Source organism: Mirounga leonina, unplaced genomic scaffold (genome assembly GCF_011800145.1).
Source record: "Mirounga leonina isolate KUSES-001 unplaced genomic scaffold, KU_Mleo_1.0 Mir_178, whole genome shotgun sequence".
Lineage (NCBI taxonomy): Eukaryota > Metazoa > Chordata > Mammalia > Carnivora > Phocidae > Mirounga > Mirounga leonina.
The window spans coordinates 9,334,767-9,360,800 of record NW_023270464.1 but is presented as its reverse complement, the minus strand read 5'-3'; the positions used below and the strand labels follow the sequence as shown (position 1 = coordinate 9,360,800).

The 26,034-nt window shown below is 43.4% G+C and overlaps 1 protein-coding gene and 1 long non-coding RNA gene across 2 annotated transcripts; one reads left to right on the top strand and one right to left on the bottom strand.

Moving 5' to 3' along the window:
• Window positions 1–1,668: 1,668 nt before the first annotated feature.
• Window positions 1,669–18,561, bottom strand: SNRPA1 (small nuclear ribonucleoprotein polypeptide A'). Its single transcript, XM_035023997.1, has 9 exons — window positions 18,382–18,561; window positions 16,140–16,287; window positions 13,930–14,008; window positions 9,996–10,042; window positions 9,599–9,701; window positions 8,920–8,999; window positions 8,436–8,511; window positions 7,675–7,768; window positions 1,669–4,183 (listed from the first exon to the last, which is right to left on the bottom strand). The coding sequence occupies exons 1-9, from the start codon at window positions 18,461–18,463 to the stop codon at window positions 4,125–4,127; spliced, it is 768 nt and encodes a 255-aa protein (XP_034879888.1). The 5' UTR covers window positions 18,464–18,561; the 3' UTR covers window positions 1,669–4,124.
• Window positions 18,562–18,633: 72 nt separating this feature from the next.
• LOC118022985 lies at window positions 18,634–21,449 on the top strand. Its single transcript, XR_004682616.1, has 3 exons — window positions 18,634–18,807; window positions 20,384–20,536; window positions 20,793–21,449. It is a non-coding gene; the product is annotated as an uncharacterized LOC118022985 (long non-coding RNA).
• Window positions 21,450–26,034: the final 4,585 nt, after the last annotated feature.

The window sequence follows — 26,034 nt, the reverse complement described above, 5'->3', positions numbered from 1 at the left end:
CTGAGGACTTTGTGATATAAAATAGAAACCAGCACAACAGTAATGAAAATAATGCATATTTTTAAACACCAAGAATAAAGTACCTTTGCATACTATTATAAACTAGTGTCTTGGTTGACATATGTATTCACAGTATGATGAATAGTATATTCACCTAAAATCTAATAGGTTTTGAATTACTAGGATGCAAGGATAAAGGGGTTTTGCTTCAGGTCCTAGCACAATGCTGTTCTTAAATTCCCATTGATAGAAGTTATTCTTCCTAGTCAGGCTTATGCATTACCTTTGTCCCTTTAATCTGGGTGTGTCATCTCACCTAGCTTATCTAGAACTATAAAGTTATTTCAGCACACACGTTGTTCAATATAACTGCTCAGGGCTTATTTGCGAAAACAGGACAAAGACCTCCCAACCAGTCACAGACCACGGCAGACTAAATGATTGGCCCCAGTTCATCATTCCTCCTAACAACCGTATCCTTGCAATAGCCTCAAGGTGTAAGGAGTATTATTTGCCCATCCTTTGGCTTTGGACTTGGCCAGATGGCTTGCTTGGGTTAATGACAAGTAGGCAGATGTAACAGTGAGTCAGTTTTGAAGGTAGGTCTTAAGAAGCCTCTAGCGTTTCCTCCCTGTGCCATTGCCCATTTAACTGACTTGCCCAAGAATGATAATGCAAAGCTGAGCCACCCTAGTTAACGCATAGACCTGCAATGAAAAGCCAAGCCAGCTGTGAGAATAAATGGTGGTTGTCACTTAACAGCCTGAGTTTCGGAGTGGTTTGTTATGCAGCATTATCGTGGCAATAGCTAACTGACAAACTGCCTAACCTCACCTTTTCACAAAAGTATATGGAACAGGACAGGATTAAAGGGTGTTGGCAGCTAAGGGAGATTACAGAGATGGCAATCAAATAGTAGTGTTTCTCAAACTTGGTTGTCCCTTTCAATGACATTCTTTTTTTTTTTTTTAAAGATTTTATTTATTTGAGAGAGAGAGAATGAGAGAGAGCACATGAGAGGGGGGAGGGTCAGAGGGAGAAGCAGACTCCCCGCCGAGCAGGGAGCCCGATGTGGGACTCGATCCAGGGACTCCAGGATCATGACCTGAGCCGAAGGCAGTTGCTTAACCAACTGAGCCACCCAGGCGCCCTCAATGACATTCTTGTAGATTCCTATTGTGGCATTTAAAGATTTTATTTGGGGGGGGAGGGGCAGAGGGACAAGCAAACTCCCCGCTGAGCAGGGAGCCTGACACGGGACTTGATCCCAGGACCCTGGGATCATGACCTGAGCTTAAAGCAGATGCTTAACCTACTGAGGCACCCAGGCACCCCCTACTGTAGCATTTAAATTATGTTAAATATCTACATATGTAAATATATAGATATAGATATAACTACATACATTTCCTAAATTTATAGTTCTTAGAATCTCAAAACCTACTAATTACAAAGGCTGTTACAGGATTTCCTTCTTCGGTGCCCCGGTTCTTGATCACACCACTCCAAAGAATGAAGGGGTAGACAAGATCGAGAGTGGTGGGCAACAAAACAAAGTTTATTGAGTGATAAAGTGATAGTACAAAGCTCCCGAAGAGGGAGGGGATCCCAGAGGGTTGCCATCCACTTCTCCAAGTCTAGGGGTTTTTATGGGCTTTGTGGGAGGGCTGTTTTAATCTGATTAACCCTCCCTGTGCCTGTCATTCAATCAGGTTTTGTCATCTGTCACGTGGGAAAGGGTGGAGGGCCCCTTCCAGGGTGGTGTAAAATCCTTCTAAGGGTGCTTTCTTCTTGGGGGGGTGGGGGGGGCACCTTGCCCCAGCCTGCCTTTCTTGCAACTACCCTTCACCAATATTACAAAGCTATTAATATTCAAATCAACATCTTAATGTAGTTCCACAGAAATAAAGTTTGAGTGTTGCCATGACCGTGCCGCTCGTACAGGTTTCTACTAGAACATGACAGAAGCTATTATCTCTGACTGAACCTCATGTTCTACAGAACTTGCACACTGAAACCACAGGGCTTCTGGGAAAAACCAGGTTGAGGCAATCCCCATTTTTCAGGTCCTGAGACACACGGGTATTAGCGGAGCTCTGAGCAAAGGAGCTCTCGCACTCATCTTGTCAACTTTTGCAAAAGCCTCAGTTGGGACAAGAGCATAAATACTGGAGCAAGGGCTCCTTTTGTTTTTTCTTAGCAGCCCTCAAACCCTTAACCATGCATCATTAAACTGGTGCCAAAGTGATCCCGTTTAGGCCAGATCCGCTCAGGCAATGGCACCCAAGTCTTGTATTATTGCTAAGGATTGCCCACAGTCGAAGCCAGGACCCGAAGTAAGCTAGAGGGAGGGAACATGACTGGAGGGAAATGAACGGCAACCACGTGGTTATTACTCAGGGTAATGACCAGAGGCTCATTCAGAGTCCCCTTAATCGGTAGCTCATAAATGATGGCAGCAGGGAGCCTCTTGACTAGGATGGCAATAGCTTCCCTGGATCTTAAGCATGGAGGAAACTGGGCTCATTTTAGTTGTCCTGACAAGCAGAAAAGGCAGCCTCATGGCTTCTGTCATGAAAGATGTTGTCAAAGCTAAATTCTAATCCAGCCCAGGACGATCTCTAAGACCACCCCACCCCCACCCACAAGGCCTTCTGTTCTGATTCCATGTACATTTAGTAACACCTTGGTGAGGGGAACAGCAGAGCATCAACTGCAGAGTTATCTTCCTCTCAAATTATATTAACTTCTAGTTTATAAATCCATCTATTGTCTATTTGAGTTAGTTCCTGGGTGCCTAAATGTCCCAGGAAATCATTAAAAAACATCAACCTCCCCATCTGTCCAAGTGAGGGTAAAACAGCAGAGCAATGCACCCTGGTTTGGGCCATCAGTAAATGGACTACGGGGGACTGTCCTTGAGGGAGTTGAAAGGTGTCAGGTAGACACTGAGGAAGTGGTGAGGGGGAAGTCTGGAAATCCTGAGAAGCCCTGTCTTCTCATGGACGGCACCAGCCCCCACGGGATCTTGCATTTGAACAAGGTGCCCTGGAAATTCATAGCACACTGGGGTTGGAGAGCACTGGTTTAGGGTCATACTGAGGCAATCTGCAGGCCAAGTTCTCCTGATACCCAAGTTCCATGTCCTTTCTGAACGCTCTGCCCTCTCTTCTACTACATGGAGGTTTAGCACCACTGTTGCCCACGGTTCCATCTTCCCAGCTAGACTGCCAGTTTCTCGAAGGTCGAGTTCCGTCATGGCTTACACATCTTATGCACACTTTACAAGAATGACAAAATCAGCCCAGCAGCAATCACCCACAATTGTTCAGGGGTCTACTGACAAGAGTGTTTCTCACATTTTGTTTAAAAAGAAAACCCAGACCAACACCAGCGGATGAAAAGATGGATGGTGACGGTGCTCACCTCCACATTGTTTTTATGATTAGCCTAAATTGGCCGTAAAAGGGTGTGAGAAATGCAACGAAGCATCCAGGAGCTGTGAGAGGACATTGCCGTAGCCTGCTCATTGGGCAAGACCACCCCCCCACACCCCTAACCATGTCCTAAATGCTGGAACATGCTGCCCCTCTGCTCAGATTCCAACAAGCAGGAGTTGCATTCTCCTACAATTTTTCAAATCAGTAATTAAAGCCTGGCTGTCTTTAATGAAGCTGTTATTCTTTGCATGGGGGAAAAAATGCACCAGATTGCAGTCTTACCAATAACCACTGGTAGCACACAGGTAATCTTGAGTTTTATTAAGAATTTAAAAATCTAAACATTTTATAGAGGCCTGGGAAGCCTACCTAGAAACACCGCCCTCAGGCATTTCCAACTTCCACATGTCCGTATACCTCACTGCGCACCGCCCCCCACCCCCCATGACAGACAACGTGGCAGCACAGTGAATGTCGCTGTGTTTTTACTATTTGTAGAAAACTGGCATTTAGGTTTCAAAATTAATAATATTACAAAATTACCAGCAGCAGTCTTAAGCCTTCCGACAATGCTTATGAACTCCACTTTGCTGACCCAAACAAGGCTATTATTCCCAGTTCAAAAAGCAGGACTTGTCCCAAGGAGGTGTATTATACATCCTGCAGATACTCAGGCCACATTGCTCAGGACCCATTTGTGACCGTGTCTTCTTCCATCTCCTCTTCACCATCATCAGTGGGGCCTAAAGAAGAATACAAAGCCAGATGTCATACTGAGTTCAGAGCATGTGCTTCTCTGGATGCGAGTGGCCCTTCTGTGAAGCTACTGTATGCTAGTTCCTGGACTAGGTACAAACCCAACCACAGGAGCTTGGCGTCCAGAGACTACCTGTCTTTGGCAAGTATCGGAAGGGATGGTCAATTCCTAGGCAAAGGGTCACAAAGGTGTTTTATAAAAGTCAAACTCACTGTCTGACATTCAAATAACCCATTTTGGTTGCACTGATAATTCCTTTTTTGTGAAAGCAAAAAGCTTATACTTTGTGTTTTGTTCTTACTGCTACCGTAGGCAAAGAAAGTGGGAATACTCAAAAAACATTTGGATACCTACTACATGCCAGTTAATGGGAATACTCAGTGACTTATTGTCTCTAAATTAGAGTATGGCAACAACCAAAAGTCTTACATTTGTTCATCAATTTATGACAGATATTTGGGTCAATGTATTCTGAAGAAGGAAATGTTTTAACTCAGTGCATGGGAAAATTATTCTTGTTTAAGCCTATTGCTTCTACAGTTAGCCCCAACATCGGATTTCTAGATACAAAACTACCAGGATAAGAATGTCAGTCAAGTTTCAGTGTACTCAGAAGCCTCGGCCCACTGAAATCTATGGAGTACACTGAACCATGTCTCCTTTCCTCTTCCCAGTGAACCGCCAGATCACAGTGAAAATCCAAGAGATCCTAAGGCCCAGATAAAACATTTTAGGGGAAACAAATCAGCTCAGTAATTCTGTCATATGACAGTCACAATAAGCCATTGTGATACAGCCTCTTCCCCCACCTGTCACCACTGAGCCTTGAAAACCTTTGACATGGTGCGCCTGGGTCGCTCAGTCAGTTAAGTGTCTGCCTTCGGCTCAGGTCATGATCCCAGGGTCTTGGGATCGAGCCCCACGTCAGGCTCCCTGCTCAGCGGAAAGCCTGCTTCTCCCTCTCCCTCTGCCTGCCGCTCTGCCTACTTGTGCTCTCTAACTCTCTGTCAAATAAATAAATACAATCTTTAAAAAAAAAAAAAAAAAGAAAGAAAGAAAAGAAAACCTTTGACAGACTTCTAATGCTCTCAGGACACAAGACCGCATCCATCAGTCTGCAGGGCCCTGTGTGGCCTACTGCCTGCGTCCTCTGTTGGCTCATCTCACCACTTCTCCCTGTGCCTTGAACTTCACTCCCACTGGCCTCTTCCAGTTCAAGTGGGCAAGGCTCCTATTTGCCACAGGTGCTTTGCCTGTGTGGTCCCCACTTCCTCCCTAGAATGTCACTCTGCCTTTGTTTAGTTCAGCAATTTGCAAACACTTTAGTTTTAGGACCCAAAGAGCTTTTGTTTATGTACACTTACCAATACCATATTAGATTCATCAATACTGTATTAGAAATTAAGATCAAGTATTTAAAAAAAATAGTAATTCATTAAAAAAAGTCTCCATTACATGTTAACGTTTATGTTTTTATAGGAAAAAAAAATAACATTTTCCAAAACAAAAATATTTCGTGAGAAGCTTGGCATTATCTTCTATTTTTGCCTCTCTCTATCGTGTCTGACGAACAGCCGTCAGCTGGACCCTGGGACTGGCCTCATCAGTCCCCCTGCTACAACACTTTGTTTTCACTGAAGGAAATGAGGAAAATCAGCCTCACATAGACACGCAGCTAGGAAAGGAAGGAGTATTCTAACGGTCTTCGTAGACTTTTTGTGGCTTTTCCTGTTTGATGCTATGCTAAAACTTGACAAAAGTGGTAGTTTCTTAAGGGTTAGTTTGCACTGTGGAGTCTGAAACCTTATCAATGAACTTTTCATACTCTCTTACTTGAAAAATCCATAGATCTACCTTTTCTTTGAAGTGACAAGTTCGCTTCATGTTCGAGAAGATGCCTGCGTCTCAAATGAAACAAATGTTCAAGTGCATGGAGACAACCAACCAACCAGGGCATGCATTCGTGCATACCCTCATCCTGTCACCCAGGATATCAAAAGATATGCATTTAAAAAGGTGATATTTAGTAACATTAATCTCTTTGCTTCATGAAGGATGATCTTAAGTGAAACACTTTACTAAGAGAGTGCACAGCAGTTTAGAATGAGGACTCCTAATACCTTCTAGGCCATGGCCTTGACCTGTGCCGAGGCCCCAGCAGTTTTATCCACCGTTACTCTTGCATGATCAGTGCAAATGTTAATAGCGGCGGAAAAAGCAAGTAACACCTCCGTGTTATCATACAAAGTTCTGACCTCACAGATGCCCAGAGGTCAAGGGCTATACAGTGAGAACCGCTGCTGATCTAATTAATGTCTTACTCATTTTTAGCTTCCGTTCAGACATGACTTGCCCAAGGGAACTTTCCCTGAGTTGCCAGTCTAGATAGAAGCACCCAATTACATTCATATCAAAACTCGTAATACACATTTTTTTGGGTAGTTTTTACTTTACACCTCCAGCGCCCAACATCCTGCCGGACACAAAGTTGGCATTCAAATATTAGAATAGGAGCGCCTGGGTGGCTCAGTCGTTAAGCGACTGCCTTTGGCTCAGGTCACGATCCCAGGGTCCTGGGATCGAGCCCCACATCGGGCTCCCTGCTCCGTGGGAAGCCTGCTTCTCCCTCTCCCTCTCCCCCTGCTTGTGGTCCCTCTCTCACTGTGTCTCTCTGTCAAATAAATAAATAAAATCTTAAAAAAAAAAAAAAAAAGATTTCCTTCTGGTGGGCGCCTGGGTGGGTCAGTCGTTAAGCGTCTGCCTTTGGCTCAGGTCACGATCCCAGGGTCCTGGGATCGAGCCCCCATCGGGCTCCCTGCTCCGTGGGAGGCCTGCTTCTCCCTCTCCCTCACTTGTGTTCCCTCTCTCACTGTGTCTCCCTCTCTGTCAAATAAATAAATAAATAAAATCTTAAAAAAAAATTAGAATAGCCAACACTTAGCAAAAATGTATGCTCATGTCAGACCCTGTGCTAAGTGCTACCTATGAACTCTTACTTATCCTCCCAAACACCCTTTGAGGTTGGTACTGTATGTTATCTTAAATTTAAAGATGAGGAAATGGATTTAAGATTAAGTGAGGTTGAAGAAATTCACCCAAAGACAGAGCTGGTGAGGCTAAGATCTGAGCTTCATGCTGTTTGGCTCTGAGGCTTGTATTTCTAACCAACTACTAAGGTATCTAACACACACACACACACACACACACACACGGGTGAAAGTCCACACGGTTCCCTCTGGTGTTTGGTTACACTGCATGGCTAGGGAATAATGTATGCTTCAACTTTTACATAAAAAACCCTCGGGGTCCTATGCCAGAATATTCTCCATCAAATAACTTATCCTCAAAGATCATATAAAGGGATTTCGCATCTGTCAGAGGCTAACATTCCTGGGTCATGGCATCTGAACTGTTCTGGAATCACTTCAAGTATAACATTAACTGGGCAGCCCGCAGACAAGAACACTGTGTCCTGACCTGGTCTGCGCTCCCTGCCAGGTATCTGGCCAGACTGCAGCAAGCCCTTCAGCCGCTCCACTTCAGCCAGGGTGGATGCATTTGCTATAGCATTCTGGAGGACAGAAAACAACGGAGACGGACCATTAATTGCATCTAACGATCAATCACCCAGAAACCCCTACAGAAGTCCACAGCAACTTTGGGAGCTGGAATATTAAATTGTTGTGTTGGTGCAAGAATTTTATTGTCACGTTGAAATCAACCCAAAGCCGAATCATAAATTCCCAAAACTGGTAAAAGGGTGTGGACCCGCTTACAAGACAGCCAACAATCACTGCAAATGTCCTAAAATTTTAGTGAATTCAAGCACCTATTTGGAACTATGTTACTGGGTAATTTAGGAAGCAATTATTATGAAATTAGGATTTCCCACTGATCATCAAGCAGATCTTGCAGACAGCAATCTTTGAAAATAAAAACTAAGGCAAACACTGAGACAACATACTAAGGTAACTAACTGTTCGAAATAAAACATACCCTGGGAAAATGAGAAAGAACTAGAACTGCCTCTGCTTTGACTGGCTCATGTAAGTAATTCAAGTCAAAGTCAAGCAATAACTTCATGTTACTTCCTTCTTACACAGAATACAGGCAGAAATCTAACTGTTGCTGGGGGGGTGGGGGGAGGACTACAATGTTTAGAACTTGGTCTATTACATATTTCATGTCCTAAACCCATGGCAACTCTCTCCAGTCCAAGAGTCCTAACACGTTATTACCTTGATTGCTTCTACATCCCCTGGAGACGGCCCACCTTTCTTTTTGTCAGTTGGCAAACCAGCACCTGGGTTGAAACTTGGGAGGGGGAGGGAAGAATGCAACTGTTAAACCCGGACCAATGGAAGTTGCTTCTCTTTTACTTTCAAAACAGCTTTTGAAAGTAATTCAACCAGTGTAGTATCTTATCTTTGTTAACAAACTGATACAAGAAACTCTCTCCTTCAGAAACACCACCCGGTTCTCATCTTCCTCTAGACAAAAAGCAGGAAGCATACAATGTTGCAGTAAGACTAAACACGAAAGGATTTGCTAACCTGGTAGAAATCTCATGTGATGTGTGGACCATTGTTGGTCACGGGCTATCATCACACAAATTCAATACTGTTATTAGGCACAGGTGTTTTAATTCTGTAGGAGGCAAAAAGCCAGACAGATAGTGTTTCTGAAGGTGAAGTGGAGTGAAGTTGGATATCCGTATCTTACGTTTTGCTTCTCCTGGCAATATCCTTTGCAAGCTGTGCACCCCGTTTGCCCTTGAACATTTTCTCTGCTTCCTGACGCTCCTACAGCAACACCACACACAGAGTTAATGGAAATAGGAATACCACATGCATTTAGATGCATTCCTCAGAAAACACGGAAGAAAACTCTCCTGAAATACTGTGGGCTGGTAAAAATACCAAAAGCCAATTTCAAGTAAAAGGAGACAAAGGCCTTGCCTTCTCTGGTGAGGCGCCCCGAAGAAAGTTCCCCCTCCTAGTTTTAAGGAGGGGCTCTGGAGGAACTAAGAAGGTTTAAAAAGAAAAAGAAAACAAAAACACTCCCAGTAAAGGGAAAATCACCCTAACAATTAAAGCTGCTGAAAAATGGATTATATTAGCTCCCCGCGGGGAATGTATCTAAACAGTCTGTTGCTGACAGTGCTCCCGGTGGCTGATCGCAGGCTGCCTGAACAGCCAGCACTACCAGCCAAGACAGCGTTAGCCCCAAGTCCTACTATAAACTCTGCTATGCAAAATACATGATTTAACATTTTCTTTGCCACGTTTTTATTACAAACCAATAGTAAAACTCATTAGGCAATTGAAAAAAATCAGTAACAAAAGTATAAAATAAAACACACGAAACTATAATGACTTACAACCAAAAGAACAATACTTACTTTTAGTTTCACCTTCTGGAAATCCAGTACTCTGACTTGCGGAACTTTATAAATTACGTACAGTCTGTAATGCTTCTTATTTGTTACAGGATTTCTCAGAATACTACAAGAAAAGGAGTAACATAATGCCAACCTTGTTCATAGCGCAGCATACAAGAGGTCCATTTTAATAGCACCAGATGAGTCCATAAACTAAGGAAAAGTTCACATTTTTGCACATTTCGGTGTTGTTAAGTTAACATTAGGGAAGCTTTAATAGAGCACTGGACCTAAAGGAAATATTTTCACTCCTTGTTTTTAAAAGGTCCTTCTTACTCACTGATTGCTTTAAGAGCAAGGCTGGTAATGGGGTTATGATAAGGGACTTCACTGTCACCACCACAAATCGTTTCCATACCTTAGGTAAGTCAGTGATTTGAGAGATGCCAGAGGGTCCAGATCACCCTGTAAAAGAAATGGCCACAGGTTAAGAACACAGAAACCACAGGCTATTTTGAGACCCTGAAACGGCAGATGCCTTTGGAGCAAGGACTCCTATCTTACCTTTTATTTTTGTACGGCCCGAGCACCTAGCACAATACTAACACAGCACAGATGCGTAAATTCCTACTGACTAAACCGGCAAGTAGTTTGGAGCTTCTTAAACTTACAATCTTAGTCCTAACAGTTTCTGTCTCAATAGCAGAAGAGACAAAAAATTTTTTATTTCCTGTAGCAACCTCCAAAGGGCTAGAATTTAAACCACTGATTTAGAAAAGAGATGTCAACGTTTCTGCAACTTCAGACCAAGTTCTTCACACAGGGAACCTCAAACTGGAACCTGGGGTAACATGGTCCCCCCACTAATACCTGTACACGCCTCGTGGCGGCGCATCGTCTTGCGGGCAGGCACCTTTATTCCAGCCTCCCTCAAACTGCCTCAGCGTCAAGGACAAGGAGTATAGTTCAAAAAAAAAAGGACCCAATTATGGGACAAGGGCAGGTTAGTTTTTGAATCTTCCCAAAGCATTCCATAAAATACAGTACAAGGACAGCAAAAGCAAAACCTGTGGTCAACAGCTACAACTAACGGAGAGGAAAAGGCACTGTGGCAGGAAGCCTGGAACAGGAAGACGCAGGGAGAGAGCACTGTGAGGGCAGTGCGAGGCGCACGGGCCCAGTGTGTGCACAGGCCGCAGCAGAGGGAAAGCGGAGATGCACGGGACAAACCGAGTGCTCCGAAATGACCAAGAGGCAGTGAGAGCAGCCACCAGCAGATGGGCACATGCCAGGAAGGAGAGCAGCAAGGCTGGGGCAAGGCCCGAGGGGCCCGGCAATTTGGGCGCTCACTCTTTTTTTTTTTTTTTTTTAATTTATTTATTTGACAGAGAGAAGCGAGAGAGGGAATACAAGCAGGGGGAGTGGGAGAGGGAGAAGCAGGCTTCCCGCTGAGCAGGGAGCCCGATGTGGGGCTCGATCCCAGGACCCTGGGATCATGACCTGAGCTGAAGGCAGCCGCTTAACAACTGAGCCACCCAGGTGCCCCTGGGTGCTCACTCTTAATACTAACCACAAATGGTATCCTTTCCAGGACAACGCCCTACAAGGAGGAGAAACTGCTCGGACCAGACTGAAATTGAGCCGGACAGGGGCAAGAGGGACAATGAGGAAAAAGTACCGATAAAAGCAAGAGGGGAACAGAGCCAGGAGTTCAGAACAGCAGCTGCCATTTTTAAACGCTTCACTAACACCCATCAGAGGGAGCTCCAGAGCACGCTACCTGCATAGCACCACTCAAAGAACTACACGGGAGGACCTAAAAAGGGACAAAGACAAACATCGCATGATCTCACTTGTATGTGGAATCTAAAAAAAAGACCAACTCACAGCAACAGAGAGTTGACTGGTGGTTACCGGAGGCTGAGGGGTGGGGGGAAAGGGAAAATGAGCTATTGATCAAAGAGTACGAACTTTCAGTTATAAGATGAGTAAGTTCTGGAGATCTAATGTACAACATGGCGACTGTAGTTAATAATAATATACTACTGTATACTTGAAATTTGCTGATAATAGATCTCAAGTATTCTTACCATACAAACAAAAAAGTAAATAAGTGAGGTGATCGGTATGTTAGTCTGGTAACAGTAATCACTTCACAACGTATACATCTATCAAAAATCACATTGTATACCTTAAATACATACAATTTTTATTCATCACCCATACGTCAATAAAGCTGCAAAAAAAACCAAAACAAAAAGGAAAGAAAGGCAACTTTTGTTAAACTCACACGCAGACACACACAAACTGTAAAATGTAATGATGATGCCTTGATGGGTTCCTTAGACAGAATAAATAAATATGTTGGGAGGTATGAAATGTTTTTTTTTTTAAGTCACTATTGTTTAAGAAACTAAAGGTAAAAAAAAAAAAGAAACTAAAGGTATTGGTTAAGTTGAAACTTTAATATCAATTTTTAATTCCCAGAATGCTAACAATAGGAATAAGTAATTCCTACACTATTTGTAGGAAAAAAAATGACAGAGACAAAGAGAGAGAATGAACACAGCAAAGGAGAGAATAAGAAATGCAGAATGGCTGGATCAATAATAACCTCCAGAAAAAAAGACAAACTCAAATACACCAGTAATTAAATTAAATGTAAAGAGACCAAATACTTCATTTAAAAAAACGACTTCACACTGTATTTAACAAAACAAACCTTATCATATGCTGTTTTAATCTAAAATATAAGGTACAGAAAAGCTGGAAGTAAATTTTGGATGGAAAAAAATGATCATACAAATACTAACTAAAAGAAAGCCTGTTTTGGCATATTATAGCAGATAAAATAGACAAGGTAAAACAGCACTAAAAGAGATAAAGAGGGGCACGGCACAGTAATAAGGTTAGTTCATCAGGAAGGTATTAACAATTTAAAATCTTGTATATCAACTAAGAGAATTTCAATATACATAAAACTAAAATGGACAGAACTCTAGGGAGACTGTCAGATCTACTACCATGTGAGATTTTAATACACCTACTTCAGTAACTGATAGCACAAACTCAGCCTTCATCTTTACAGACAATTTTAAGTATAATTACAACATACACAAAAATACAAACAGCTCTGGGCACCTGAGTGGCTCAGGCCATGATCCCAGGGTCCTGGGTTCAAACCCCATGTCCGGCTCCCTGCTCAGCAGGGAGGCCGCTTCTCCCTGTCCCCCCGGAACGTGCTCTCTTCTCACCATTCTCTCTCTCAAATAAATAAATAAAATCTTAAAAAAAAAAATAGAAACAGCTTCTATCATGCCACACATTTCCTATGAATGTGCATTTTGGGTTGAATACCTCATATATTTTAGAAAAGACAGGGCCTCAGACCAGTGCTTTCTTACTTCTGGAGTCAAGTACTCCTTTGAGACTCTGAAGGAAGCTCTGGACCCAGTCCACCAGGAAAGAAACAATCATGGAAACAGGGAAGGGAGGTAAGGTCATAATAACACAAAATCAAGTTATATAATACAGACTTACACATCCAATGTTTAAGTGAAAAATTTAGGTTACAAAACAATGTATACTATGAGCTCAATTCTGTTAAAAATTATACATACAGAGCAGAAACTTAAAAAGCATTAGAAGAAATAGGCCACCATAATTACACCCAAATAGAAAAATAAAACTTGCCCCTTAGCTCACAGGAAAACCAATTCCAAGTGGATCACTGATCTCAATGTGAAGAGTAAAACAAGTTTCCAGGATGTAACTGTCCAACAAAATTTAACATGTTACATATGTAACTGAATGTTTTCTAGTAGCCAATTAAAAGAAAAATACAAGTGTAACTTATTTTAGTAGTATATTATTTAACCTATTATCCAAAACATTAGCATTTCAATATAAAAAATTGATAGCTTACATTTTTGGGGGTACTAAGTCTTTGAAACCTGATACGGATTTTAGTTCTTAGTACATCGCGATTCAGAGTACCTGCTTGTGGCTACCATATGGGACACTGCAATTCTAGAAAACAACTTAGGTTTACAGAAAACAACTCTTTCTGCAGTGGAAGCCTGACAGGCCATCAAAAATACTAGCAACACAACAAAAGACTGACAAACTGGACTACGCTTAAATTAGGAACTTTTCTATCAAGACACCCTCAGACTGTCAAAAGATGAGCTAGAGTGAAAAAGGCTATTTAACTGAAAGAAGCCCAGATCCTGAATTACGAAAAAGACAAAGGATGAGGAGATCCTTCTCTGGGTTTTCTAAACTGTAAGAGGCATGTAGCACCTTTAATTCCTCCCCCCAAATGCATTCCCCGCACCCCCCATCTGTCTTACCAGTTCCACAAGACTGTTGTTGGTGAGAATGAGTTCTGTCAGACAGGGTAGAGCCTGATCGAGCCCCTCACCTATACGGCTAAAATGGGGGAAGAAAAAAGAAAAGACTTCATAAAAGTGAAAAGTAGGTAAGCTAACAATTTTATCTAAGTCCTTGTACAGAAGATTTCAGACTCCAAAGGTGGAAGAACTTTAGAGATCTTTCTTCCAACACCCTAACTGACAGAGGGAAAATGAAGCACAAAGAAGAAACCTTATCGAGGGTCACAGGGTTAGTGGCAGAAGTGGGATGATTTTAGAACACATGCCTCCTGAGGATTGCCTGGGGTTCTTTCCATTACCATTTTGTCCAGTGAAAGCTACGCGCAGAAGCAACTGTGTAGAACCAACTACTTAGCTTACTTCATGACTCTTGTGCGGGTAGCACAGAAATACAAGTGACTCTGCATTCACAGCTCAGGTGCACGATAAACAACCACACTACAAGGGAACAGGTAACTCACGAGAAATACGCCTACTTTAAAAACGCAAGTCACTGGGTCGCCTGGGTAGCTCAGTCAGTTGAGCATCTGACTCCTGATTTTGGGCAGGTTGGGATCTCAGGGTCCTGGGATAGAGCCCTGAAGTCAGGTTCCCTGCTCAGCGAGGAGTCTGCTTAAGATTCTCTTTCTCCGGGGCGCCTGGGTGGCTCGGTTGGTTAAGAGGCTGCCTTTGGCCCGGGTCATGATTCCAGGGTCCTGGGATCGAGCCCCGCATTGGGCTCCCCGCTGAGTGGGGAGCCTGCTTCTCCCTCTCCCTCTACCTGCCGCTCCCCCTGCTTGTGCTCTCCCTCTCTCTCAAATAAAAAATAAAAAATCTTAAAAAAAAAAAAAAAATCCCTGCCCTCAAAAAGCAGGAATTCTAAAAAAAGATTCTCTCTCTCCCTCTGCCCTCCCCCCACTTGCATCTGAGTGCACGCTCTCTCTCTCTAAAATAAACAAACATATCTTTTAAAAGTAAAAATTAAAAAAAATTAAAAAGCAAGCCCCTACCGAGGCATCTGGATGGCTCAGTTGCTTAAGTGGCTGCCTTCGGCTCGGGTCATGATCCCAGGGTCCCGGAATTGAGCCCCGCATCGGACTCCCTGCTCCTCGGGAAGCCTGCTTCTCCCTCTCCCACTCCCCCTGCTTGTGTTCCCTCTCTCTCTGTCAAATAAATAAATAAAATCTTAAAAAAAAAAAAAAAGAAAAAAAAGCAAGCCACTACCTAGTACTAAAGACACTGTCTACAGACCTTCAGTAACTTTTTTTTTTTTTAAAGATTTTATTTTTTATTTATTTGACAGAGACAGACATAGCGAGAGAGGAAACACAAGCAGGGGGAGTAGGAGAGGGAGAAGCAGGCTTCCCGCTGAGCAGGGAGCCCGTTGTGGCGCTCGATCCCGGGACCCTGGGATCACGACCTGAGCCGAAGGCAGACACTCAACGACTGAGCCACCCAGGCGCCCCTTCAATAACTTTTTTTGATAAGCTTTACTCAGAGGTGATGAAAAAGGGTTAAAGAAAACCCTCAATTTCAGTAAGTAATATTCTAAAACTCAGTTGTAAAGAAAAACAAATGGCAGAGGATATGAGGTAGAGACACTCAGTCAAAAATATAATTGTTGGGGGCACCTGGGTGGCTCAGTCAGTTATGCGTCTGACTCTTGATTTTGGCTCAGGTCATGATCTCAGGAATAGAGCCCCGCATGGGGCTTCACACTCAGCGGGGAGTTTGCTGGAAGATTTTTCTCCCTCTCCCTTTGTCCCTCCCCCTGCTCTCATGTTCAGGTATGCACTTTCTCTCTCTCTCTCTCTCAGATAAATAAATAAATCTTCAAACATATATACACACGCACACATACATATATATAATTGTTGAACTTTACCTATCTATTTAATATAATCCCTCTGATAATTACAATTATGTTTTAGAAGCCAAAATATGTACAAAACAGCATGTTTGTAATTTAAGTATCTATTACCATGAATATATAAGTATTTCTGAACAGATGCAATTAAAATGAGACCAATACCAAGTTAATCTCTGGACCTATATGGGAAAAGTGCAGCTTGTTTCTCATTTTAAGAAATATGTAGGCTCAACTGGCAGTTAAGTACTATGGCTTCATCAGGGAACACTGCAACATTCCTCTAGGGGAAAAAAATTACTTTCCACTAACAGACACTTACCATATTCTATTGTTATTCACTAATAATGTTTTCAGTCTTCTCAACAAAGGAAAACCATCCAGTTTCCTGATTTCATTGTCAGAAAAATCAATAGCATCAAACTGGTCTAAGGTAGCACCTAGATTTTCAATGACAGGAATTTTATACCCTGTAAAATAGAAGAAAAAAAATACACAAGTATTAATATGGTCAAAGGGTGCATTAAAACCGTAGCAGTACTTCATAGTAATTTGATTCAAAGCTTCCATTTATTCAGAAAGTGTTTACCTAACACCTACACTGTGCCAGACACTGTGCAAGTAACTGGTACACAACATGAGGAACAAGAGTCACATGTCCTAGCTGCCACGAAGCTTACAGTCTAGGGAGTGGACATGAAGATGGTCAAGACAACAAGGGCAAGGGCTATGGTAATGAGGACACTTAGTAATAGTAATATGGGTAGCTAACATTTGCACGAGTATTTACAGGGTCCCTCACACTGTTCTAATCAAAGCCCCAGAAATAGTTAAATGGCATGAGAATTTACATTGTAAGCTGCTTATTGTCAGTGTCCAAGTCTTGTTCATACATCGTGGAAGACAGTTCTTAACCTCTTGCATTCCCACAGGCCAGATTCATAGAACTTATCAGGATATCCTCTACACCTCTCCCAGATCCAATTCAGACTTCAAGGTCAATGGTTTATACACAATAATAAACCACCCTATGAACAATTCACTCAAATACTCACGGATTTGTTAAAATGGGCCTAACTACTGTTCTAGGTGCTGGCAGAAGAAAGAAATGAACCCAAGCCACAGTTAAAGTACATAATTCAGAGCTGCAAGGGTTACACCAAAACAAGTATCCTCAACACTCAATGCACTTCAGAGACAGCAAAGATCAATCTGTGCCGAGAGCGAAAGTGGTCAGTTACTTCTGGAATCGAACTTTTCTCTAAACTTAATTTCAACAAAATAAAAGCACTGGGCTTGGGGCGCCTGGGTGGCGCTCAGTCGTTATGCGTCTGCCTTCGGCTCAGGTCATGGTCCCAGGGTCCTGGGATCGAGCCCCAAATCGGGCTCCCTGCTTGGCGGGAAGCCTGCTTCTCCCTCTCCCACTCCCCGCTTGTGTTCCTGCTCTCGCTATCTCTCTCTGTCAAATAAATAAATAAAATCTAAAAAGAAAAGAAAGGAAAGGAAAGAAAGAAATTCTAAAAATAAATAAATAAATAAAATAAAAGCACTGGGCTTTGTCAGCAAGGAATCCAAACCGAAAGCAGAGCCCGAAGTAGTGCCGCACCTCAGCCGATGCTGTCCCTGTGGAACCAAATCTCAGACCTAAATTGTATCGTCTTATTCCCAGAGAAATTGCTCTTCACATCCTTCCTAAAGTCATTTCCTTGAAATGCTGATTAGACAGCTGCACTCCCAATTTCTCCGCAAGCCTAAGGTTTAAACGGCTACATGAATTTGAATAGTTCAAAGCTTCCACCACCTTACACAGGGCACTCGTAGTGCAAGCCTCCTTAAAAAAATTTTTTAAAGATTTATTTGAGAGAGAGAGAGAGCGAGAGAGCGCGCACAAGCAGGGGGAGCGGCACGGAGAAAGAGAGCGCGAGAAGCAGACTCCCCGCTGAGAAGGGAGCCCGATTTGGGGCTCAATCCCAGGACCCCGGGATCACGACCTAAGCGGAAGGCAGACGCTTAAACGACTGAACCATCCAGATGCCCCTAAAATGTTTTGATGAAAGGGACATATAAGACAACTGACGCTAACAACAAAGAAATCTTGCGGAAACAATCGCTTTTGTTCTCAGACTTCATTTCCTCCCTCGCAAATTATAGGTAATTAACACGTATCCTATCTATACTCCCACATTAACAGTTCAACGTATTTGCTGAGAACCAACGAGCCGCTGAGCACTAGGATTACAGCTATTAACATTTTCCCAGCTCTCAAACAGTTCAGTCTGCGAAATACGCCAAGCGAGGCCTAGCTGAGGCCCACGGGTGCGGATCAGGGAGCGATCAATCAATCGGCTGGGCGAGTGAGCACAAGCGGGGGTAACTGAAGCCTCAGAAGGGCCTAGGGATGGTTTTGGGGCAGCAACGGCAAGACTCAGCCCCGGGCGGTGCTGGCACCGCCCGGCTTGGCGCCCACAATGCAGGCCTGCTGGCCAAGCGCCGGCCTTCCGCGCACGCGGCGGGGTGCGAACCACGGGGCTGCGCGCGGAGGCCCGCCCACCCCCTAGACTTACCCCGGAGGTCCAGCTCGCGGTCCCGCACGGCGTTGGTGTACTGAGCCGCCTGCTCGATCAACTCTGCCGTCAGTTTCACCATCCTGCCGCCTCCCGCTGCCGGTGCCACGGCCCGCCGGCTGTTCCCGCCGCCTCCCGCCCGCCAGACTTCCCGGCGTCCCCCGCGCCCCGCCGCCAGGCAACACCAATCGCAGCCGGCGCATGCGCGCGCAGCTCCACATCCAGGCCGAAGCAATCGAAGAGCCACGCCCCCGACCTCGTTCTCTTCGGAGGTTCGGGCGAGCGCTGAGCTTGTCTCAGGCTCTGGGATCCTCCTTGGGGCGTATCTGGAGGAGGGCCCCTGATTCCAGATGTTTGTGTCCGCAAGTTAAGCAAAATGTGAAGGCACCCGAGTGGAACTATCTCCATGCATCATTGCAGCTTGAGGTGGGAGGAGACGCGGTGTCTGTCCTCACTCCACCCAGGAGGGGCGGGCACCCGTGGGATCCAGTGAAGGGTCCAGGACTTAAGGTTCTCATTCCGGGCGGGTGCTTTGGTCCCCCGGGCTACCACGTGAGAACCAGGGCAAGGTCAATCACAGGGCCACTTCACTGGGATCGTCCTACCGCCCCGCGCGCCAGCCCCGGCTCTGCGCCAGGTTCAGTTTTCTGTTAGGCCAGTGATCTCCAGACATTTAAATATTTAGTGCGCAGACCAGGAATTTGCAACGTGACTAATAGCTACAGAGTGAGAACACCTGCGTTGCTGCCTCCCGGTCCAGAAAATGAACACTTTTCTGAAAGCCTCCCTCCCTTCCCAAGGCAACCAGGAATCGAACACCATAGATTAGTTTTGCTTGTTTTTGTTTTTAAGATTTTACTTATTTATTTGAGAGCGAGAAAGCACAAGGGGGGTGGGGTTGGGGCAGAGAGAGAGGGAGAAGCCGACTCCTGCCGAGTAGGAAGCCCAACATGGGCTGGATCCCAGGACCCTGGAATCATGACCCCAGTGGAAGGCGGACCCTTAGCCGACTGAGCCACCCAGGCTCCCCAACTTTTGCTTGCTTTTGATACAAATAGCATCACGCAGTGTGCTTGCCTGCCCGGTTTCTTTGGTTTTGTATTATGACTGGAACCATCCTGTTTGCGTGCAGCAATGATTTGTTTACTTTCGCGGCTGTATAGAATTCCGTTGTATATCTTATACCATGACTTTAGCCATTCTGCTGTTGATGGACATTAGGATTGTTTCCTTTGGGGGCTATTCTAAATAATGCTGCTATGCACTTTCTTGTACATGGATCCAATGCACACGTGCCTGAGTTTCTCCAGAAGTAGAACTTCTGGGACATAGGGTATGGTAAAAATGCCTAACAGGCCAAGAGGCTGAAATAATATACATACTGTAGCTGTGCGTAAGGGTTTCCATGCTTTCAACCTCAGCCTCATTGGTATTGTCAGTGGTGATTCAGGGGAGCCTGGGTGGCTCAGTCAGTTAAGCATGGGACTTTTGATTTCTGCTCAGGTCATGATCTCCAGGTAGTGGGCTCTGCATGGAGCCAGCTTGGGATTCTCTCTCTCTCCCTCTGCTCCTGCATGTGCACGTGCGTGCACTCTCTCTCTCTCTCTCAATTAATGATAATAATAATCATATAAAAAATAATTGTGGACATTCTGGTGGCTGTGTAGTGGTATTGCACTATTGTTTTGATTAGCTTTTCTCTTATAAGTAATGAGGTTGAGGACCTTCTCTTGTATGTTGTCTATTCGGGTATCTTTTGCCAAGTGCTCATTCAAGTCTCTGGTCCATTTTTTTTCCCCCTACTGGATTGTCTGCCTTTTTCTTATTGACTTATGGGATTGCTTTATATATTCTGGATGTGAGCACACTCTGTGGCTTGCCTTTGCACTTTTTTTTTTTTTTTGGTTAAAACTGCTTAAATACAAAAGAATTCACAGACTTGTCCTCGTACAAGTCACCAATGCTGCAAAACACAAATTGTAATCCATTTTGTTCTGTTTAGGATAACATCCTATCCCCCAAATCACCAAGTCAATCTGGACTGCAATTCAAATCAAAGGGCTACGAAGGTGGCCTCCTCACTCATTTTGCAACGGGAACAAGCTTTCACATGGTCCAATTCAAGAGGAGTCATCAGAGGAAGAACTTAGCTCAGGTAGCCCTACCTATTGACTGTCTTTTGTCCTCTTTGGGGGGGGGGGGCGATTTCACTGTGGTCGTGTAGGTCTGGGACAGGAAAAGTTTTTCTGCTTATTGGCCTTTCCACTCTTGGTATTGTTTGATGACTAGATGTTTCTAATTTTTATGTAATTCAATTCATCTTTTCCTTTCTGGTTAGAGGGTTGTGTGCCCCCAAACATTTTGTTGTTGCTGTCTACTAGTGGCTTAATCATTTTTCTTTTCACACGCAGCTCTACAGTCCCCCTGGAATTGATTCTTTTTGAACTTTTTATTGAATTATGACATAGTCCCTACAGCAGAATGCAACCCAAGCACACCCAAGTAACTGACATCCGGGTCAAGAACAGGACATTGCCACATTCTAGAAGCCCCCTTCTTGTCCTTTCAGTCACATGCTTGCCCCAATAGTAACCACATCTTGCATAGATTGGTTTTGCTTAATTTTATATTCATGCAGATAAAATTGTACCTTATGTGTCTCTTGCTTAACATTGTATTTGCGTACAGATGTAGTTAACCTACGATCATTGTTATATAGTATTTCATTGTGTGAATATTCCAGTTTATCCATTCTGCTGTTGATGAACATTTGGGTAATTTCCAGTTTGAGCTATTATAAGTGGTGCACCTATTATCATTATAATACATATCTTTAAGTGAACACATATGCTAATATATACATGGAAATGGAATTGCTGGGTCATAGGGTTAACTTACATTCAGCTTAAGTAGGTTCTACTAGTTTTGCAAAGTGGTTGTACCAATTTACATTCCTGATTAACGTTTGGTATTGTTTGTCTTTTTAATTTTAGCCATTCTGTTGGGTCAGTAGTGGTATTGCACTGTGGCTTTAATTGTATTTTCCTAAGTACTAACACAGTTGAGAACTTTAAAAAATATCTTTATTGTCCATTGGATCATTGCTTTTGTGAAATGTCTGTTTAGGTATTTTGCACATTTTCCTATTGGGCTGTTCTTTTTTTACTGATTTGTAGATTTTTATATTTTTTGGATATGAGTTCTTGTGAGATATGTATAGTGAATATGTTCCCTCTCTCTGTGGATTGCCTTTTCATCCTCATAATGGTGTCTTTTGGTGAACAGAAGGTCTTAATTTTAATATAGTGTAATTTATGAACCTTTCTCTATGTGGTTACTGCTCTTTTAAGTCCTTTTAAGAAATTTGCCCACCCCCAAATCATGAATATTTTCTTCTAAAAGTTTTGTTGTTTTGGGGCACCTGGCTGGCTCAGTCGTTAGGTGTCTGCCTTCAGCTCGGGTCATGATCCCAGAGTCCTGGGATCGAGCCCCGCATTGGGCTCCCTGCTCGGTGGGAAGCCTACCTCTCCCTCTCCCACTCCCCCTGCTTGTGTTCCTGCTCTCGCTATCTCTCTCTATCAAATAAAAAATAAAAAATCGTAAAAAAAAATTAAAAAAATAAAAGTTTTGTTACTTTACCTTTCACATTTAGATTTGCAATCTGTCTGGAATAGATTTTTGTGTATGGTCTGAGGTAGGGATTAAGAATATATTTTTTCCCCATATGGATATTCATTTGACCCAGTTTATCATTTATGGAAAAGACCATCCTTTCTCCACTGCTCTGCAGTGCCACCTTTTTCATAAAATAAGTGTCCAAATATGTGAAGCTCTGCTTCTGGACTAGCTATTCTGTTTCATGGGTTTAGTTGCCTATTCTTGCATAATATCATAATGTCATTTAAAAACTTGACGTTAGGGGCACCTGGGTGGCTCAGTCGTTAAGCGTCTGCCTTTGGCTCAGGTCATGATCCCAGGGTCCTGGGATAGAGCCCCGCATTGGGCTCCCCGCTCCGCGGGAAGCCTGCTTCTCCTCCTCCCACTCTCCCTGCTTGTGTTCCCTCTCTCGCTGTGTCTCTCTCTGTCAAATAAATAAAATCTTTAAAAAAATTAAAAAAAAACAAACTTGACATTAGCCTTTAAAAAGGGCTCACAGTTTTTTTTCAAGATTGTCTTGGTTATTCTTGTTCTTTGCATTTTAGTATAAATCTTAGGTCCGTTTTGCATCTAAGAAAGAACACATGCTTTGATTTATATTGTACTGGATTTGTAGATAAGTTTGGAGAATCCATGTGTTTATAATATTGAGTATTCCAATCCATGAACATGGTGTAACCTTATATTTATTTAGACTGTATTTAATTTCTTTGGTGTTTTATATTTTTTTGTGTAGAGGTCTTATACATCTTTCACTAGACCCATTCTAGGTATATGATAGTTTTTGCTACTGTTGTAAACATCAAAATCTAAAAAAGCATCAAAAGCTAAAAAAAAAAATCCTATGTTCTAATTATTAGTTTCTGCTACATTGAAGTATAGTTGAAATACAATTTCAACAATTTCTAGTTGAAATACAATTAATACTAGCATTGTATGCAGCAGTCTTGCCAAATTCACTTCTTAGAATTCTAATAGTTCATAACCATTCTTTTGGGTTTTCTATGTACATAACCATGCTGAGAATAATGACAGTTTTATTTCTTTCTTTCCAATTCTTATACTAGTTCTTTATTTTTTGCCTTGTTTCTTTGGCTGGGATCTTCAGCATGATGTTGTGGACAATGCTAAAAACAGATATCCTTGAGCAGGTGGAGGGGTGAGGGGAGAACCCTAATCAAGTGATCAGTGTTAATATCACCAATAATGGAACAAATCAAAATCATGATTCACTTACTAGAATGTGATTAGAAGGACACAGCATCAATTCTGGGAGATTCCTGTCCAAGATGCATGATCTGAATGGAAATGTAAGGAAACCTCAGATATATGCAAACTGAGGGACAGCCTACAAATAACTGGCCTGTAGTCTTTAAAAGGTTTAAGGTTGGGGCACCTGGGTGGCTCAGTCATTAAGTGTCTGCCTTCGGCTCAGGTCATGATCCTGGGGTCCTAGGATCGAGCCCCGCATCGGGCTCCCTGTTCAGCAGGAAGCCTGCTTCTCCCTCTCCCACTCCCCCTGCTTGTGTTCCCTCTCTCGTTGTGTCTCTCTCTGTCAAATAAATAATTTTTTTTAAAAAAAATTAAACAAATAAAACGTTCACGGTCATGAAAGTCAGAGAAGTGATGAATTGTTCTAGACTGAAGAAGACTAAAAAGGCATAATGGGGCGCCTGGGTGGCTCAGTTGGTTAAGCGACTGCCTTCGGCTCAGGTCATGATCCTGGAGTCCCGGGATCGAGTCCCGCATCGGGCTCCCGCTCGGCGGGGAGTCTGCTTCTCCCTCTGACCCTATCCCCTCTCATGCTGTTTCTCACTCTCTCTCTCAAATAAATAAATAAATAAAATCTTAAAAAAAAAAAAGGCATAATGACTAAATGCAAAGAGTGACCTAAAGTAGATCCTTTTGTTCAGGGCATTATTGGGACTATTCACAAAACTTGAATGCAGTCAGAGGATTAGATGGTAATAATACATCAGTGTTAACTTCCTGATCCTGGTGGCTATATGAAGGTCCTTGTTTATAGGAAAACACTCTAAAGTATTTTGGAGGTAATGGGGCATCATATCAGTAACTTACTCTCAAATTGTTCAGGACAACATTTCTTTGTACTCTCTTTGCAACTTTTCTATAATTTTACTTCGAGATTGTCTCAAAATAAAAAAGTGAAATCAAAATAATCCAGAACACTTAATTCCAGAGAGGACCACCAGGTGGAGTCCTTAGACCAGAGAACTAGTTTTACTTGTCCCTTCTCTTTCTGGGTTAAAAGAAGGGGTTTCTTTACTTTGAAAAAGGAAAGTTGTATGGATTTCCTTTGCTTCAGTACATGAACAGGGACATAAATCAAACTATAGGTGGTTTTATTCATTGTACGACATCCCTATGAAGTTGAGATTACCTTTTTAAATTTCATTTCTTTTGGGTAAGTTTTCTCAACCTCAGCACTGTTGACGTTTTGGGGCTAGATAATTCTTTATTGTGGGGTCATCCTGTGCACTGCAGGATGTTTAACGGTATCCCTGGCTTCTGCTCACTAGATGTCCTGTTTTGACAACCAAAAATATCTCTAGACATTGACAAATATCCCCTAGGAGACAGAAATCTCCAACAGGTTGAGAACCACTGTTTTTGGCAAGAGTGTTCTCTGCTCTGAGCGCTTTGGTTCCTCTTTGCTCAACAGGGAGCCTAAGAAGTATCTGATCACTTCTAGTGTGGCTGGTACATTGTGTATGTGTGTGTCGGGGAAGAGTGAAACTTTGGGTGGTGGGAACTGAACCCTGGGACCCAGGATTCTGGTGGGTGCTCAGTGCTGTATCACCTAGGGGTGCTATTCTGTGCACAGACAAACCAAAGAGCCTGGGGTGTCAGGAAAGGCCTTGGGCAACGAGCCAGGAAGGATAAGGCCTGGGCTCAAGGAAAGAAAGCAGTAGAGAAGGCTAGGGTGGGCAGAACCCAGATGCCTCCCAGCTTAATGGGCAGAACCTTAAGATGCTGGAGAATGGCCTTGGTTTCCATTATCCTTGTTTATTCTCATTAAAATGTCCTTTCTGCTTCACTTCTCCACCTCCTTCCCTTTCTATCCTCTGATCTGGACCTCCACCCTTCACCTGCTCCCAGGGGCCCCAGCATACCTCAAGCATTCAAGCATACAGCCCTCTTCAGCCATATTATGGTGATTCAAATGCAGTGGAGAGCAGTCTCCCCAGACTCCAATGCACCCTACGGCTGGCCCCCTTTACTCCATGTTGCCCTCCTGGTTTCTTTAAAGTTCAATTCTTCCCCTTTCCGTTATAGGTATAGCTTCTGTAAAAAGTGCAGCTTCCCCCAACCCTTTCGAGAGTTACAAAGTGTCAAGTCAGCAGTGGCCTGGGAGGGATGGAGATGAGCCTGTGGGGACCACTGGGAGGTGCCAAAGAATTTGGGGACAAGGTCAGAGGACTATCATCTCCTGGAAATAAAGCTAGGTTAAAACAAATGCATCGTGGCTGGATTTGGCCAACTGCAGAATTAACCCCCCTCCTATAGAGAGCCAGCCCCCCTCCCTAGAGACAGGAAGGGAGCCACCTTGCCAGTGTATGGCCCAACGCAAGTCAGTTTACCTCTATGAGCCTCAGTCTATGAAACAACAGATTCAGGGGAGATGACCCGTGACTTTATCCCATAAAGCAAAATCAATAAATATGTCCCCGCCTTTACTGAGTCCAAATATCCTTAAGGTTGGGCCATGTGTGAACAGGCATTTTCTATGGTTGGTCCTTTTTAACAAGGTGGTGTTTTGTCCGTAGGACTTTGTGAACAGCTTATCAGCTTGCCACCACCCTCAGCAGCCCCAGGACCGGCCGGCCCCGCCACTGCAACGAGGGTCGTGCACTCTGAGGCTGCCTGGTTGGCTTCTTATAGTGGCGGGTGTCCCTTGGGAATAAAAGGAATTTATTTCTGATTCAGTCCCAAACATGTTAGACCATAGCTCTCAGTGGCTAAAGAGCTCCAGGG